The 15978-nt window shown below is 40.6% G+C and overlaps 1 protein-coding gene across 9 annotated transcripts in view; it reads right to left on the bottom strand.

Annotated features, from left to right (window-relative positions):
• TMEM241 (transmembrane protein 241) overlaps nucleotides 1-15508 on the bottom strand; it is an 82565-nt gene extending 67057 nt beyond the window's left edge. For 7 of the 9 annotated variants that reach the window (XM_030011967.2, XM_030011966.2, XM_030011965.2 and 4 more), the window contains exons 1-6: nucleotides 15340-15508; nucleotides 12950-12996; nucleotides 10296-10373; nucleotides 5821-5902; nucleotides 2499-2576; nucleotides 1087-1112 (exon numbers count right to left, since the gene is read on the bottom strand). In XM_030011967.2, coding sequence (XP_029867827.1) covers nucleotides 1087-1112; nucleotides 2499-2576; nucleotides 5821-5902; nucleotides 10296-10373; nucleotides 12950-12996; nucleotides 15340-15411 — 383 coding nt within the window. In that variant the 5' untranslated portion in view covers nucleotides 15412-15508. The remainder of the gene's footprint in view (nucleotides 1-1086; nucleotides 1113-2498; nucleotides 2577-5820; nucleotides 5903-10295; nucleotides 10374-12949; nucleotides 12997-15339) is intronic. The other 2 variants (XM_041122978.1, XM_030011962.2) reach the window with 1 other exon arrangement.
• Nucleotides 15509-15978: the final 470 nt, after the last annotated feature.

Below are 15978 nucleotides of genomic sequence, written 5' to 3'. Positions count from 1 at the left end.
CATTAAGGTGAATTGCCTATTACAACAATTCCAGCAAAGGTGACTCCATTAAAAGTTATGGTGTAACTCCAGAACACACAGCAAAGTGGGAGTGAGTGGTATTACACTAGAAATGGCTTAAGGACAGCACAAGTGCCCCCCCTAGTCCACTGGCTTGGACTAAATAAATTCTTAACCTGTGGCTGAGTCAGTATTTCTACAGGCTACACTGAATACACTGATGTGGAATTTCTGTGGACAGAATTTCTGTCACTATTAATAATAACAAACATTTGCTTTTGCAGCTTACTTTCTCGCTCTCTAGGGGCACAGGAAAAGACAGAATAAAGATGATTAAAAACCTGGTATCCCTGACAATAATTCAGTGGTGAAAACAAGGCCACAGTAAGTCAGATAATAGAAAAAACAGGAAGAACTTAGGAAAATGGTGCCTCTAAGTACACTAAATAATAACCCAACATTACCCACTCTAAGTTCAGCTAAAAGATTACAGAATGTGGCGGACAGCAAATATGTGTTCTTCAAGGCGATGGTGGGGAAGAATGAAACTTTTAATACATGACCGGCCGACTTCTGTTTGTCCCTTTCTATCTCCTTTTTGAAGCCTAAACAACTAGGGCCAACGAGGGTTGGTAGGTTGTGTAGCTTAATATGAATGATTCTAGCAGAACTGGATATCACTCACCTTTTCTTTCTTAGGAAAGGCATTTTTAGCTATTTTCTATCACATTAATTATCTTTCTCTTACTGTGTAAGATTAACCACTGGAACTTCAAACCTGATTTCTATCTCCTTTCCAAAAACATACTTACAAGCACTGCTTTGTTATTCAGAAGACTGGCCTTCTGGCTTTTTTTATTTTTATATGGAGGAAAAAAATGTATCTATTTAAGCAACTGTTAAAAAAAATAAAAGAAAATACATTTAAAAAATATTTAATTACTCCTATGTTGCAATTTAGGCTCACCGCCCACGGGAATGTGCCTTACATTCTTCATTGTTTTGGTGTGCCATTATCTGAACCAAATACAGAAGCTGGAGCCAAAACAAGTCTGAATCTGAATCTGAGCAGTTTTAAAAGCTTACCTACAGACTTTCAGATGAGAGGTCTGCTGTAAAAAAAGAATGATTAAAAAAATTTAAATTTAGAAATAAAAATGGTGAAATAGTGCTTTCCCCTTCCAAAACCAGGAAAGTGATGACAGCTGATCTTACTGCACCAAACACATTAAAAATCCAGTGAGCAACATTCAACAGCCCATTATGTTTGAGCACTGCTTAGCAAATTTAGTTTGAAAAAAAGAACCAGGACTACAGATTAGCCTACTTCAACTTGATTTTTATTTTCAGATTACTCGCCAGCAGGTAAACCTAAAACCAGACATGAACTCTATACCTGGTCCTCAAACTTAACTTGAACTATACCAAAACTATATTAAGTATTCTTAATTAATTAGGTACTACCCCAGCCAAAACAGTCTTGGTCTAAACTCATGAGTATTTCCCAATCCTTTGGTCCAAAATTATTCTCCTGAAGCTTTCCAGCAAGACCTGCGTTTGCGTTATCCTTGTCCATAGTGCTTTTGTTTTCAAAGAGAGGAGACATAAACATGTGAGCTAGAAGGAAAATATGAAACACTTTGACAGGGACACTGATCAGAGGACAATACCACAGGGACATGCCATGGTACACATTGCTATGTCCCTTAGGCATAATCTCAGTGACCTCTTCAGTTTGTTAGGAGTAGCAAACATGGGCCATTTATTTGTCTTCTATATACACAACAGAGGTAGTGAATGGAAGATCCCTTGACAGCAAGCCAGGGGCCACTGTAGAAACGACTTTGTGATGAATGATTTCCCAGTGTTACCTCACACAGCAGCTCTCTGGTCAATTAGAAAAGCATTTCATAGCCTAAAAAGAAGGATCCCCAATGCAGTTTGTGAGAAACTCTTACTAAAGGGAGCAGGAATTACTCTCCTGACTTTAATAGGTCTTGGGACAGATTCTCAAGCGTTCAAAACAAATAAAAAAAATGCACTTTTTCCTGCATTTCATGTGGAGATGTGATCTGTCTATAATCATACAATACATCAAATACTAGATATATTATACTGGTTAGATCTAAGGACCCAGTCCTCCTCCCTCTCAACTCAAACAATGAGATTCTTATGTGGGGCATGGGAGAGAGGCGATATTAATTTTCAGAAGGAAAAAACAAGCAGGACCAAGCCAGTCTTAAAAATGCAGATAAAACTGTCGATACACATTTGCAGTGTTTCATCAACTAAAGGGGAAAAGAGCAAAAGAAAACATCAATATAGGTACTTGTCAACAGCAAAGCTCTCTCTGGGTCTCATTAATGGCTAGCTATCACAGCAAGACTAAAAAAGCATATGGCACTAATGCCCGTATTAAAAGAAATTAGGTGTCTTGTTATAGGGCAATTATAGGGCAGGAGGTACCTTGAATGTATCAATTAACATATTGATTTTACCTCTTTCTGCACAAACTTCTGGAACCCACAGGTTATAACTTCTGCCGCATTGTGAACAGTGAGGAACACCGGGATTGGCTGCCATTGGGAGAGAACAAAAACGCCCAAATCAACCCCGAACAGTGACATACATAGGAAGGGGCACTCATCTTAGGGACAGCTGTCCCACATTTGTGGTTTGGGGTTTTGTTTTGTTTTTTCAGTGTAAACCCATGCCACATCTCCTAAAATGGACTTAGACCCATTCCAATCACTATTACACGGCACAGGCATCTTTAATTGTAGACTCTGCTTGCTTCTTCTCCCACTTTTGAGTGCACAGTCAGTTTGTTTGTACACAGCTACCTCAGTGAGATTTACTCCAGGTTTCTGCCTCTAGTTTTGCCTTTCTGTTCAAATATCTGCAGCCTCCACAGTAAACAGTTCTCATTAGTTTTCCCATCTCTGTCTACTGGTACTAAGGATACAGTGTGACTCCTAGCAACAGCATTATGGGCAAGATGATTTTAGGTGATTGCTTTCAGTTACTGTTAGGAAGAGCTGCCCAAAATTAGGGTAGAAATGTAATAGTTCATACACAAGTGATGTTGAAATTATACCCACTGAGGTATCTGGACACCATCCCAACATGAAATCATTAAGAAACAAACCCCAATGATAACAATAATGAATCAAACACCCATTGCCCCAGGCAAACCCAACCAGAATTAGTGGTTCCTAGTACTTCCTCCAAATCAGATCCATGGTCTCTAAGACAGTTGAAACAGAAGCAATTCTCTGCTCCAATTAAGATAATCTAAAGACTAAGGCAGTTTTAGGAAGCAGTATTTCCCCACTTGTGTATAGTATTTAAATCACATGAGTAGAGAATGAGTTAATTTCTCAGTGATGTCCATGCCTTTTAAGTGTCAGGTGATATAAGCAGCAAATATCTCTTAAATTTTACTTTGTATTCAGAAATCTGTATTTTCTGGATTTTTCTTTTCATTCCCATAAAGCTGGATAAGCATCGCTAATTAAACATTTTAAGTCATAATGACAACTTGGGTGGATCCATAAACACAACAGTTACACCAAGATAACTTTTAACACCTCTAAATTAGCAAGGAATGAAAATCACACAAACACAACTGGCATGAAGCTGTCAGTCTCAGCTTCACCAATTCTGAAAACCAATTCTCAACCCTGTTCCTGGACAACTGAGAACATAAAACCATAAGTATCTAACATAAGCATCCTGAGCCTGACACAGTAATAGGAAATACAAGAAATAACTATACACAAGGAAAGTTGACAGCAGAATTTACATTCTTCCTTTTGTGAAGCCAATTTATTGGGTTTTTCTTTCCTCCCTCCTGCTTTTGGCTCTTCCAAATGTGTTTTGGAGCCAACAATGGCTCCAGTTTGCCTAGCCCAGTTAACCTTCTCCATATGTCTATTGTCTTTGATGTATTTCTTAAATGTGTGAGTGGGCTTCATGCTTACGAAAAGAAAGGTTTACTGGTTGGGCAGGCAGGGTGAATAGACTCTGTACAAACCTCCCCTCGCAGCTCTGCATACTTCTGTTAATGCATCACAGTCCAGAGCTAAGCAGTCCTCCTCCAGTTCCAGCCCTGAACTCCTGGGCAGGGGAGACTGCCAGCACCTCTAGGGTGAGGCACAAACAGATATTAAGATTGTAGCCTTGCCAGTATACAGGAGTGTTTGAAAGTGGGTCTCCCTGGCTTTGATCAAAAAAGTGCATGTAATTTCTGCTTTAGGAATAAACCCACTTAATTCAAATACACTGCTGAGGTAAGCCAATTCAGGCGCGAGTTTGGAAGAGTCCATTTTCCTTCTCACTGTGTCATAAAATTGTTGTACGCAAGGTTATTGTAAGTAAAGCTTCTGTGTAGGATTGAATTTAGCCCCAGTACAAGGCATTACACAGTAACTATGGCCTAATGCTACTTGTCCTTTTGTCTTTCCTCCTAAAATGGCCACAGAATTAGGCCTCTAAATACCCATTCATGTACAACAAAAAGCCATTCAGAAATGGGAGATGCTCCTTAAGAAAGGTTTGGGATACAAATCAAAACCATTCACAGCCCCTCTACCACTCCAGTGCATCTCATTCTTGAACGACCAGAGCAGGGACAGGAGGGAAACAAGGTAATTTACAGGACGACTAGGAAGTAAGAAAAAATAGCAAAGGGGATGTCTTTCATACCTAGTCCACCTCCCAGGTAAGCAGGCAGAAAACATGCTGCTGCCAAGGCTTTCTTGCTGTTTCCAGACAGGCCTCTCCTTAGGGATCTTTGCTCAGTTTACACCAGGGAAGCCCAACAGAACTTGCTTTGACAAAGAACCAAGAGCAAGTAAATGCAACCACCTGAGACAGAGCTAATCTGGAGGCATGGGGCTTCTGAGCACAGGCCTCTACTTTGCAAAGGTCACTTGGGTCCAAGATGAGGCCCCCAGCCTTGTTTGTGAGAACAGAGACCTTCTGTCCTTTTCTGCCCTACCTCTCCACCGGGATGTTCAAGGGATCACTACAAGCAGAATCTTGTCAAAAATTCCCTTTTGATCCTTCTTGGGGTTTAGGAGCTGGCAGGAGCAAGCTGGCTCCGGAATTAGATTAAGATGCATTGACAAAATGCAGAAGGGAACTAGGGCAGAATCTGGCCTTGCAGACTGCATAACAGCAGTAAGACATTGCTGTTTTTTAAAAATTTATGTCACTCCTTTTTTTTTTTTTTTTTTTAAAAACTGTATCATTTAAGTAAAAAGCATTCAACTTCAAGGAAAGCAGATTTGATATCCTCTAAACATTTGGTAGGTTACTGTGATCCAAATGAATGATAAAACTGATTAATCTAACCCTTCCCATAATCTCTTTCCAACTTTCAATTTATTTTTTCAAATCCTGTAAAGCATCAAAAGCCTCTCACTGAAATGGTCTTCACCGTTTTCCTGGAAGGATTTCCCACAGATCCCACAGCCCCATTCCCCCTTTTGCAAAGTTACAGCTAGTACCTTCTTCAGCTTCTTCCCTACTTGCACAACTCAGACCACTGAAGATCTGTTCTGCAAAAGACTGAGTACTCTGGAGGGATGCTGAGTGCTTTGGACTGTCACAGAAGTGCTTTTTGATACTGCTCTACACTTCATAGGATTGGACTGCTGCTCTAGCACCATTAACAATGTATGTATTATTTAAACCCCTCCTCCCTTCTTTCCCCCCCAACCCAGGAACAGCATTAAACACCTTGTATGAAGGGAACGTTCTTTGTTCATAAAGCAGAGGTCATAAAGAACTGACTTCTACTTGTGTGTTACTTACCAATCTAGACAGTGCCCTAGAGCCAGCATAAATAATGCCAACAAACAGTACTGAAGCAGGAAGCCATGACAGGATTTCAGACCTGTGAAAACAATTAAAACCCCATTACTTCACCACATTCTGTTTACATACAGTCAGCAACAGTTGCCTGCAAGGAATATAATAACATGTATATATGTACATATATTTCAAAGGTGTGCATATTAAATTCATTGTCTGATTGTTCAGTATTCCTTGCACATAGTAAAGAAATCTGAGACAGAAATTAATCACTTCATCTGATCCCAGATAGGAGCTATCTGCAGATATATTTTCTTTCTTTTACTCTTTCCCTGGCTCCTCTCCCTGCAAAATTGTTTGTTTCATAGCAATTACTCCTATTGGTTTTAAGGGAGAGAAATTTCAACTAATTTCCTTGATGCACTGTAAAAGGAAGAAAAACTGACAAATGAAGGCATAAAATGGTGTACTTGCACAGACAGCACACATTTTCACTATGTACAAATACACTTGCCCACCCATGCATTCATTTCTCAGCCAGATTTACAAAGAGATTCTTCCTAAAGATCAGATTGTCTCTGTGGAAGCCTGTCTCTTGAGATTTCCTAATAATATTCCTTTGACTAAGCCAAACTTCTAGAGGCAGTTTGACAACTAATGGAGGAATGAAATCATCACAGATTGATCTGGTATTTTTTTAGATATGGTTATTGCAGTAGGGTCAGGTTTCAATTCTGAGAAGGGGCTTCAGAATTCACACTTTTCCTTTTTGATCTTGGTACTTAAGGGGAAAAAGGGATCGGTAGGTGGTAAATTTCAGAGACAATAACGTAAGATTTTGAGCAAGGGAAGAAAGGAGTAGCAGTGATCTAAAGGCCTGATCGAAAGGCTTCCCAGGACTGAAGACACTGTTACCCCCATTCACTCTTCCCAAGCTTTGAACTAAATTCAAGAAAACATCAGTGAATAATGCTGGTTCTCAAAATGAAACCAAACTGCTTGTAGTTTCTTAATTTGGATTACACTTCCAACTAGCATGTAAGAGTTAAAAAATAATTATAGGTACCACTACACTACCATATTTCATGGAACACAAGAAAAACAGACCTCTAAACGATGAAATCAGAACAGTCTGAATGAAGATAAAACATGCTTAAAGATTCATGTAAACACAGACAAGGAAAAAAACCCTAAACATCATGTTTCTTCTTTTTTTTATATACATAATTTCCTAAGATACTTGATCAAAAAACCAGGGTAACAAAAATAGAAAAATCTTTAGATCTTTTCACTGGCATAAATATTTGCTCTGGTTTTTAGGGGTAGTCACCATCATTTTTTATAAAAACACTGTTCCTTTTAAGGTTATTGACTTCAACTGGAATTTTACCAAGACCAGGATCTAAAACTATCATACCTCATTACCAAGAAGTTCACATCAGACACCAACAAAAATACCCCCACCCTATTGGAACTGCCACAAATGGAAGAAAGGGGGAGGAAATAAAAGAAAGGAGGACTGGAAAGATCAAAGGAACACATGATGAAAACTGAATTTTCATTTAGAACATAACACTCTTTCATGTTCCCCACCACTAAATTCTAGGAATCCCAAATATATCTTCACCTCCAATGCAATACTGTGAAGTACAATGGAAAAGGACTTCAGATGTTTTTTCCATGATGTAAGGGTAGAATTTTATGCTGCCAAGCGGGAATTTCAGGACTGAAAGAGAATGCATGGATATTTGATATAATGTGTCAGCACCAACAATCTGTCTTGTACCAATTAGTAGCTTCTTATCTTGGCAATACAGTGATATACATGCGAACCAGGAAAGCTCAGTGACATAAAAGAACTGATGAGCTTGTGGTTGTAGGGCTAGTTCCAAAGCCCACTCAAGTCAATGGGTAGCTTCCCCTAAACCACACTTTGGAGGTTTGGTTTAAGCAAGGTTCTGAGCTGCTGCTTAGCTGTGGGGAAAATTCACCACTACAAGAAATGCCAACTAGAACACAGAGGACTTATGTGCCTACAGAGGTTAGGCAGAAGCTGGGTGGCAGATCACAGCACTGGAAGCATTATGCAGGTGCTACACATATTCCTCTGCACTCCACAGGGCTCTTGCTTTGGATACAGATTTTGCAAACAGTCACCATTCACCCTTTAGAAGCAACGATGGTGGTGACAGAGTCCCTTACAGCTGGGAGTACTGGGGGGAAGCAGATGAAAAGCAGGATATCCCCAGAAATCTAAGACAAACTACTCTAAGAAATACCTTTTTATTTGGTCTTCATTGTGGAGCTAGTATTCCTGACTTTAGACAAAGCGTGATGATCTCTATGTAATAAAATTATTTTGCTGAGACACTTTGGGATAACCTGAACTGGCTCAGAAAGCATATAAGATCAGTCCACATGACAGAAATACTGAAACTTTGTGGAAATAAACAAACAAATGAGTAGCAGTTTATTATTTGAAGCATGACAAGACCGGGGACTGGATGTTGTATTCTTAAGTATCCTACACATACACCAAAAAAACCCCCCAAACAAACCCAGATAGATTCAGAGACCAAAATTCTGTAAGAGGGGGGGAAACATCTTCACCTTTGGAGGGGGAAAGAGCTTGAGAGGAAGTGGTAGACAGAAGCTTTGAGACATTATTTTTGTTTGTTGGGGAGTTGGTTGGTTGGTTGGGGCAGGGGGGTGTTTGGTGGTTGGTTGGTTGGTTGGTTGTTTTTTAATATAGGAGATACATGCTCAAGTCCAGTTCAGCAAAGCATTAAAGCATGTGCCTAATTCTTCTGAAGAAAGACAGATTTAAACTCATGCTTAGGTAGTTGGTTGAATTATAGCCAAAACATGTAAATTAATTCTGGTAATTTCATTAGATCTATTCTAGAAAAGGCATTTTGTATTAGCTAAACTAATGAAGAGGTTTCTGAAGATATAATCACTTTTCCTATCATGTGCTGACATCTAGTGGCCTGAAGTCAAAACACGAACTAATTTTTCACCAAAACTTTTTTTAGATAAAAACATCCTCTTCAACAACAGAAAATGGTTCTCGTTCAGTATTTTCTTTAATGTCGTCCAAGTTTTGAAAAAACGAAAATATCTTTTCCAGGCTGGGAAAAAAGACTCAACTTCTTTAATTTCATGATTTAAAGCAAAAGTAATCATCTAGTGACGAAAAGTTGAACTAAAAAGGACATTACTGACGGCTGTATTCCTTTGTCCTTTAGGCTCTTCTGTGAAGACAAAATCTGCATAAACAATATACATTTGATAATAATATCAGTAACTGCCCCTAAAGGAAGGTTTGGACCCTAATCTTGCCTCTACCAATATCATTGACAGCTTTTAAACCAGTATCTTCATTTTATCTACACTGCAGATAAAAGATAGGAAGTTAAATTCTGTTTCCATTTACAACTTGACTTAAGTTTCAGTGGTGATGTAGTCACTTGCATGGACATTAAAATAGAACTTAGCCTGGTTCTTCTGACATACATGCAGGATTTCATTCCAAATGAGGAGATTCAGTTTTGCAAGCCAACTGTTTGAATCCTAAACAGAAAATTCATCAGCTGTCACTTGCTAATACAGAATCACTGAAAAAAATTACAGTAGAAGGGAACTCTGGCAATCATCTAGTCCAATCCTCCCCAGCTTCACAGTCAAGTCACATCACTCAGGTCATTGTCCAGTAAGGTTCTGAATACCTCCAGAGATGGAGGTTCAACAATTGCTGTGGACACACATCTTCTAAATTATAACATTTTGCAAAATAAAAAAGATATGCTACATTCCATAGCGCAGAATGGATCCACCTGAGCACAGTACAGTATGCTGGATGACTCTTCTGAGTTGCCGTCACGCTCAGTTCAAGCAGATGACCTTTGTCTACAAAGCACTTTTTAATTTGGAGTCTGATTATTATACCAATCCTGTACTGCAATGGCTGCTCTTGCTGTGCAGTTATAAATGCTACAGTTAGACAAGGGTGGATGATTCTCATTTATGGGACACACTTCTTAGAGAAAAAGGCAGATCACATTTGTGGACTTCACTGCACTAAGGTTTTGGGGAAGGGTATGTCAGTGCTCTTAACTAACATTACCAAGGTTTCTCTTGTAATACTATAAAATAATCCAGGGAAGAGATGTGGACAGATGGTTGGATAAATTATCCTTATAGTTTTCACTAGGGGCTATGCTTTTTTGATTGTCTTACCAAGGTTAAATTGAATCTACTTTATATTAGTAATCAGTTGAAGTCCGTGTCATTAAACATTCATTAGACTAAAACACAAGATCTCTCTCCCACCTGTGGAGCAGAACACATACAATCACCCCCCACACACACTACTTATATTTTCGCAAGTTAGTTACTTCCACAACCAACTTAACTATGCTGTAACCCAGCTACAGAAAATAAGTATTTAGCAGATACTGAAAACCCCACAGTACCTTGAACACAAGTTTATCTCCACCCAGCCCAGCTTCCAGGAGACATGAAGCAGAAGTCCACCCACTAATGTCTGCCACCTGAAATAGAAACAAAACAGCATCTCTGAATCGTTTGTCCTTTTTAACCATGTGGACCATGACCTTAGAATCCACAGAACTTCTCACAGCACACCCATGACTAGTTATCTACCATTTCCCTAGGTTTCCAGGGATGCCACTATTCCTCTTCAAATCTTTCATTTTTGTCGGCCTTCATTTCTCCAAACTTTCTAGTACTCCGGTTCTTCCACCTCTTGTTTCAAATGCTTTGTAAATTACCATCTACCACAATTACCTTAGTCACATTACGGAATCCCCATTTTATCATCTCTTCCCACACAGGGTTTACAATAATAATAGTGATGTTACAGCCATGATGATCTGAAGATGCAAGTGAGGCAGGGTTTGTGACAAGAGACAAGTATCTTTCCATGTATAAACTGTTATTGTTAGAACAAATAAACATGATTTCAGGATTCAAAGACTCGCTTCAGCTGAAGAAATAAGCCCTTAGGATGACGTATGTAGTCCTAGTAGTTTCAAACATCAGCTCTATGACTTCCCATGGTTATTTATGCTAGGCTTAGATGACAAACTCCCTTGAATTCAGACTTCCCCCCCCCCCCCCCGCTACATTTTGTGTAGCAAGCACAAAGTGAAGTGTCATCAACAACAACATCATTATGCTGCATGAGGCTCTGATTCAGAGCCTCTAAAGAAAACACCTTTATAGCCAGACAACCTTTCATATAAAGCAAAATACTGTGGTTTTCTCCTTAAAAAGGTATATAAAAATTACATACATTCTGCATTGACATATCTATCTAATGACTTATTTTACCATAAAGGTGTTCCTCAGTCTATTACGGAAACAGTATGTAAGGCCTTAGAAATGCTTGCAGGTAACTTAAAATGAGTAGTGATGCACACCGATTTTTTTTTTTTTTTAAGCTTTAAAAAAGTTATTAGCTTCCTTATTCCTTAAGCTAGTGGTTTTCAGAGAAGTGTTTCATGTTTCTTGGGTGAAAATCCTTGAACATCTAGCATAGTTCAGAGATACTGTATTACAGTGTTAAATCACATTAACATCTGTAACACGTATAGAAGTGGTTTTATTTATTATTCCCATTCATTGCAATGCATTTAAGGAATTATTTAAAATCTCACACATATGCAAATAAACATTCACTCTATGCAGTATTACATACAGTTGGACAGTGTCAGAGAAGACCGAGCTCATTGTCCACATGGGTATGACGAATACTCAATGCTACTACCACAGCTCACTTAATCTTTTTTAGATGAGGAGCATGCAAGAACTTAAAAGCCAGGTATCCCTGATATTTGCTGCAGGCTTGACTGTGCTCTATTCCAAGCCAGTGATGAATTCCCATCAACTTTATTGGGAAGAATTTCCTCTTGTCTCAGGTTTTAAGGACAGAAGTTGAAGTTACTAACAGTTCCATAAGCTTAGCACTATGCAATATAGTCTTAGATTATATAGGGAACAAAAACAATGACAATGAACAATAACAGCATGAACTGAGAATAACATTCTTTTCCTCCTTTGCTCATCTGTCATACCTCTAAATGAAAGTGCATCCAAGCCACTTAATAATTTTCAAGGAAAGGTCACTTTTAAAATCCAGAACTTATGGAAAAAATATTAAGATGCTGAGATGCATTTCCAAATTATAGAAAAAGGAAATAACTGTGGTAACACAGATACCATAAGGCAGTTGCTTGCCGTTGAAATACGCTTTTTTACTGTTGATTTACCACACTTGTATTTTACATACATTACCCAAAACCCTTTCCCCATAGATAAAAGCCTTGTCCAAGAGACAGTCTATGTGTGTGTTGCATATTTAATAGAACCAAGTACGCTCAAAGAAAATGGAGATTCCCAAGGCAATTATTCCTAGAGTTGGTCGCAGTCCTGGGGCTGCAAGTCAGGCAAGAATATAAGCCATGCTAAGCAGCAGTAGAGGAATTAAAGACATCCAGTGTCTGCAGATTTTACCATTATCTCAAAAGAACAAATGGGGGAAGTCTTGACTCAAAGAGGCCAGATTTTCACTAAATGTCTCACAAATTATTAACAGCACTGATGGTATATATGGACACTTGACAAAACATTAGATTTCTCACTACAATCATTAAGATATGATAGTTATTTGTGATGCAGAGTTACAACAAAGGCTAAGCATGAAAATAAGCAACATGGTATTTGTGTACGCCTAAAGATGGGTTTAAGGTTGGTTTTCATTAGCATAGTGAAAGAATACACCACAACGGCACATTATCCATGACTGCCATTTCCAAAGAAGACAGGCTGTACTATAATTGCTACTTTTCTATGCTGAAGTGTAAGACTTTCAGGAAAATGAGAAATTATGGCGTCTATATATCTTAATTACATCACCACCATGATAATTGAAAACTAACCAAGACACATTAATGAATGCTTTACTAAGGCTTCATGAAGTATGTTCTCTAGAAAGCAAAAGCCAGTAATGACAAGAGGTACTAAAGTTAGCTTCAGCACGGAATAGCAAGACGTTTACTGATGAAAGTCATTTTTCAAACAACTGTATTCTTAAAATGGTACTTACCCTTGAAAAAGGGTAGGGTAGGTAAATTTCAGGACAGACAGGACATACTGGAAAACAAATACCAAATTAATGGACATCAAACACCTACAGCTTACAACATTAACAAACAATCACAAGAGCAACAAAACACAAAAAGTTTCTACCAAAATGAAGAAAAGTGAAAAGAAAAAAAACTTTGGTAATTTCTCTTCCCACACCAGAACGCTGTCCCAGTCACTGTGGAAGGTAGCAGACACTGAAGTACATGAAGTATGGAGTGGACACAGTGAATGATGGAGAGAAGGCCACCTTCTGAATTGCTCTTTCACTTTCTGAGCACACTACATGCATCACACTGAATGGGAAAAGGATTAACAGGAACAAAAAGACACAAGCACTTGTCAGTTAAAATCATATCATACCACAGGGGCAACCTTTGGCACAACCAAGACCAATAATCTTAACATAATTCTCTTCTGATTAATTCATCTTAGAGACCTAACATTCTGTTTATACACAATTATGTGTAAAATATTAAGCAGTCCATAAAGCCCTTTGGAGATGTAATATACAGGGTAAAAAAGCAAAGCGCCTACATCATTGCTTTAGCATGCTTTGTCAGAGTCTGCGCTTATGGATGCTACTGTCTTCCCACTATATATGTATATATGCAAATACAAGGCAGAAATACATATGCCTTTCGATACATATATCAGGATCTAACAACTTCCCATAATGAAGTCTATAAACACTATTTCTGCAAAGGAGAAGTATGACTGAAGCTTCCTCAGAGGAAAGGAAAGGTATCTGCCGTTCCTTCCAGGAGCCAGCAGAAGCTGTCAATGGAAAAAGGAGAAGCTAAAAGCTTTCAACAGAGAGAGGAAACTGTGCTGACCACTTTGCAAGGTCCAGTTTTTAGGTGTGTGGGGGTGTCGCTAAGAAGCTGGCATCAATATGCAGAGACAAGGCTTGTTGATTCACAACGGGTCATGTTACACATACACTTGTCAGAACAGCCACACAGGTTTTAAATGAGGATTATTTATCTGCACATGTCCATACCCCCACTTGCATTTACATACCACCTGCAACAACTGGAAGGTCTATATTCTGGTTATTTTTAACTTTATTACACTAAAATCTACATTCAGGTTTGAAAATGGAGACCCTATGGCAAAGTCCTTCCAACTTCTTCTCAAGTACAGTTAAGCCAAGAACGCTTCGCAATGCATAATGCAATCTGGCAGCTCTTCTAGCCCCTTTCTGTTTTATTAATCACTGCTCCTTCTCTCTTCCTATGAACTTTGCTTTGCATCTGGACTTCAGTCTACTTCTGGGCAAGTGTACCTTGGAACAGAAACCAGTAGCCAATGCTGAGAAGAGATTTAATTTTCACCTCTGAAATGCTGCTTTCCTCCAACCCTCCCCCCCAGGAAATCCATACCCTGGATTCAAAAACATCTTTTCTTTCAAAAACCTGCACCAGAAACACAGACACACTCCCTGATAAATAGGGCAGCAAGGAGTGATTACTCCATCTCCTCCTCCCAGAGTGAAAAAACTACTTCAAACTATGTTTAAACTATAGAATTTTATTCACAACTTAGCCATCTTCAGCCTACTTCTGCTTAGGCATTTCAGCAATACCAACAGGTGATTAAGTTGAACAGTGGAAAACAGACTTCTTGTCCTCAATTTGCAGGTTAATTAAACTGTCAAAGTTAACAACTGGGAGTTAATGTTTGTTTCACTACTGCTATAAAACTTTGAATTCAATTTCACATTTTTCCCTTGGATACTTGGTATTATTGTTCCAGTTAACAGATCTTCTTTTGGGAATGACTGTGCATTCAGTGGTTGCTAGGTACCCAATAATGAAATATATTCAGCGTCACCGATGCTTTCAAAGCAGCATAATTTCTGCCTCTATAACTAACATTTCATTCACTTGAATAACGTAATGTCAGCCCTTTACTCTCCTCAATCTGCCAGTACTGAAACGCATTACGTCATGGAAAGGTAAAGATGTCACACACTGACTAAAACGACACCGGTAGAAGACAGCTGTATTCTCAATTTCCAGGGCACACTGGGGGAGGGCGGCGGTGGGCCTTTGGGCTGAAACGCGGGGGGGGGAGGTGTCACTCGTGGGGTCGCCCTCCTCCGGGAGGAGCTGACCCGGCGGCTCTCCCTCAGCAGGGCAAGGCAAGCAGAGGGCACCGTCCCTCCTCCTCCTCCTCTTCCTCCTCCTCCTCTTCCTCCTCCTTCTCCTGGGTCCCTCCGCACTCACCTCGCCCTCTCAGGCGCGGCTCCTGCCACAGCGGATCAACTGCCCAGCGCCCCCGCATTTCCCTCCGCCTCGCCCGGCCCCGGCCCCTCCGAGATTGCGGAGGCTCCGCGCCCGCCCTCACCTTGTTGGTGAAGCAGGACGCCAGGTAGAAGAGGCAGAAGGCGAGGCCGCCCGCCGGCCTCTTCAAATACATCTGTCACCGCACGCCCCGCCGCGAACGCCTCGGTGCGCGGGCCCGGCCGGCAGCGGCGGCGGCCATCACAGCGACACGTCGCGCCGCCGCCGCCCCAATGGGCAGCGGGCGCCCGCCGCCGGGCGCCGCCTCCTTAAAGGGCCGTTGCTGCCGCCTGGCAGCGGTGGGGCGCGGCCCCGCCGAGGGGGGCCGGCGTGCTGCCGGGCGAAAAGCTGGGCGTGAGCCGTCAACGTGCGCTCGCAGCCCAGAAAGTCAGCCGTACCCTGGGCTGCATCCAGAGCAGCGTGGCCAGCAGGTCGAGGGAGGGGATTCTGCCCCTCTGCTCCGCTCTGGTGAGACCCCACCTGGAGTGCTGCCTCCAGCTCTGGGGTCCTCAGCACAGGGAAGACATGGGCCTCTTGGAGCGGGTCCAGAGGAGGACCACAAAAATGATCAGAGGGATGGAACACCTCTCCTGTGAGGACAGGCTGAGAGAGCTGGGGTTGTTCAGCCTGGAGAAGAGAAGGCTCCGGGGAGACCTTACTGCAGCCTTCCAGTACTTAAAAGGGGCTTATAAGAAAGATGGGG

The sequence above is a fragment of the Aquila chrysaetos genome, chromosome 4 (genome assembly GCF_900496995.4).
Source record: "Aquila chrysaetos chrysaetos chromosome 4, bAquChr1.4, whole genome shotgun sequence".
In the NCBI taxonomy this organism is placed as follows: Eukaryota; Metazoa; Chordata; class Aves; order Accipitriformes; family Accipitridae; genus Aquila; species Aquila chrysaetos.
This window is presented reverse-complemented; position numbering and strand designations above follow the sequence as displayed.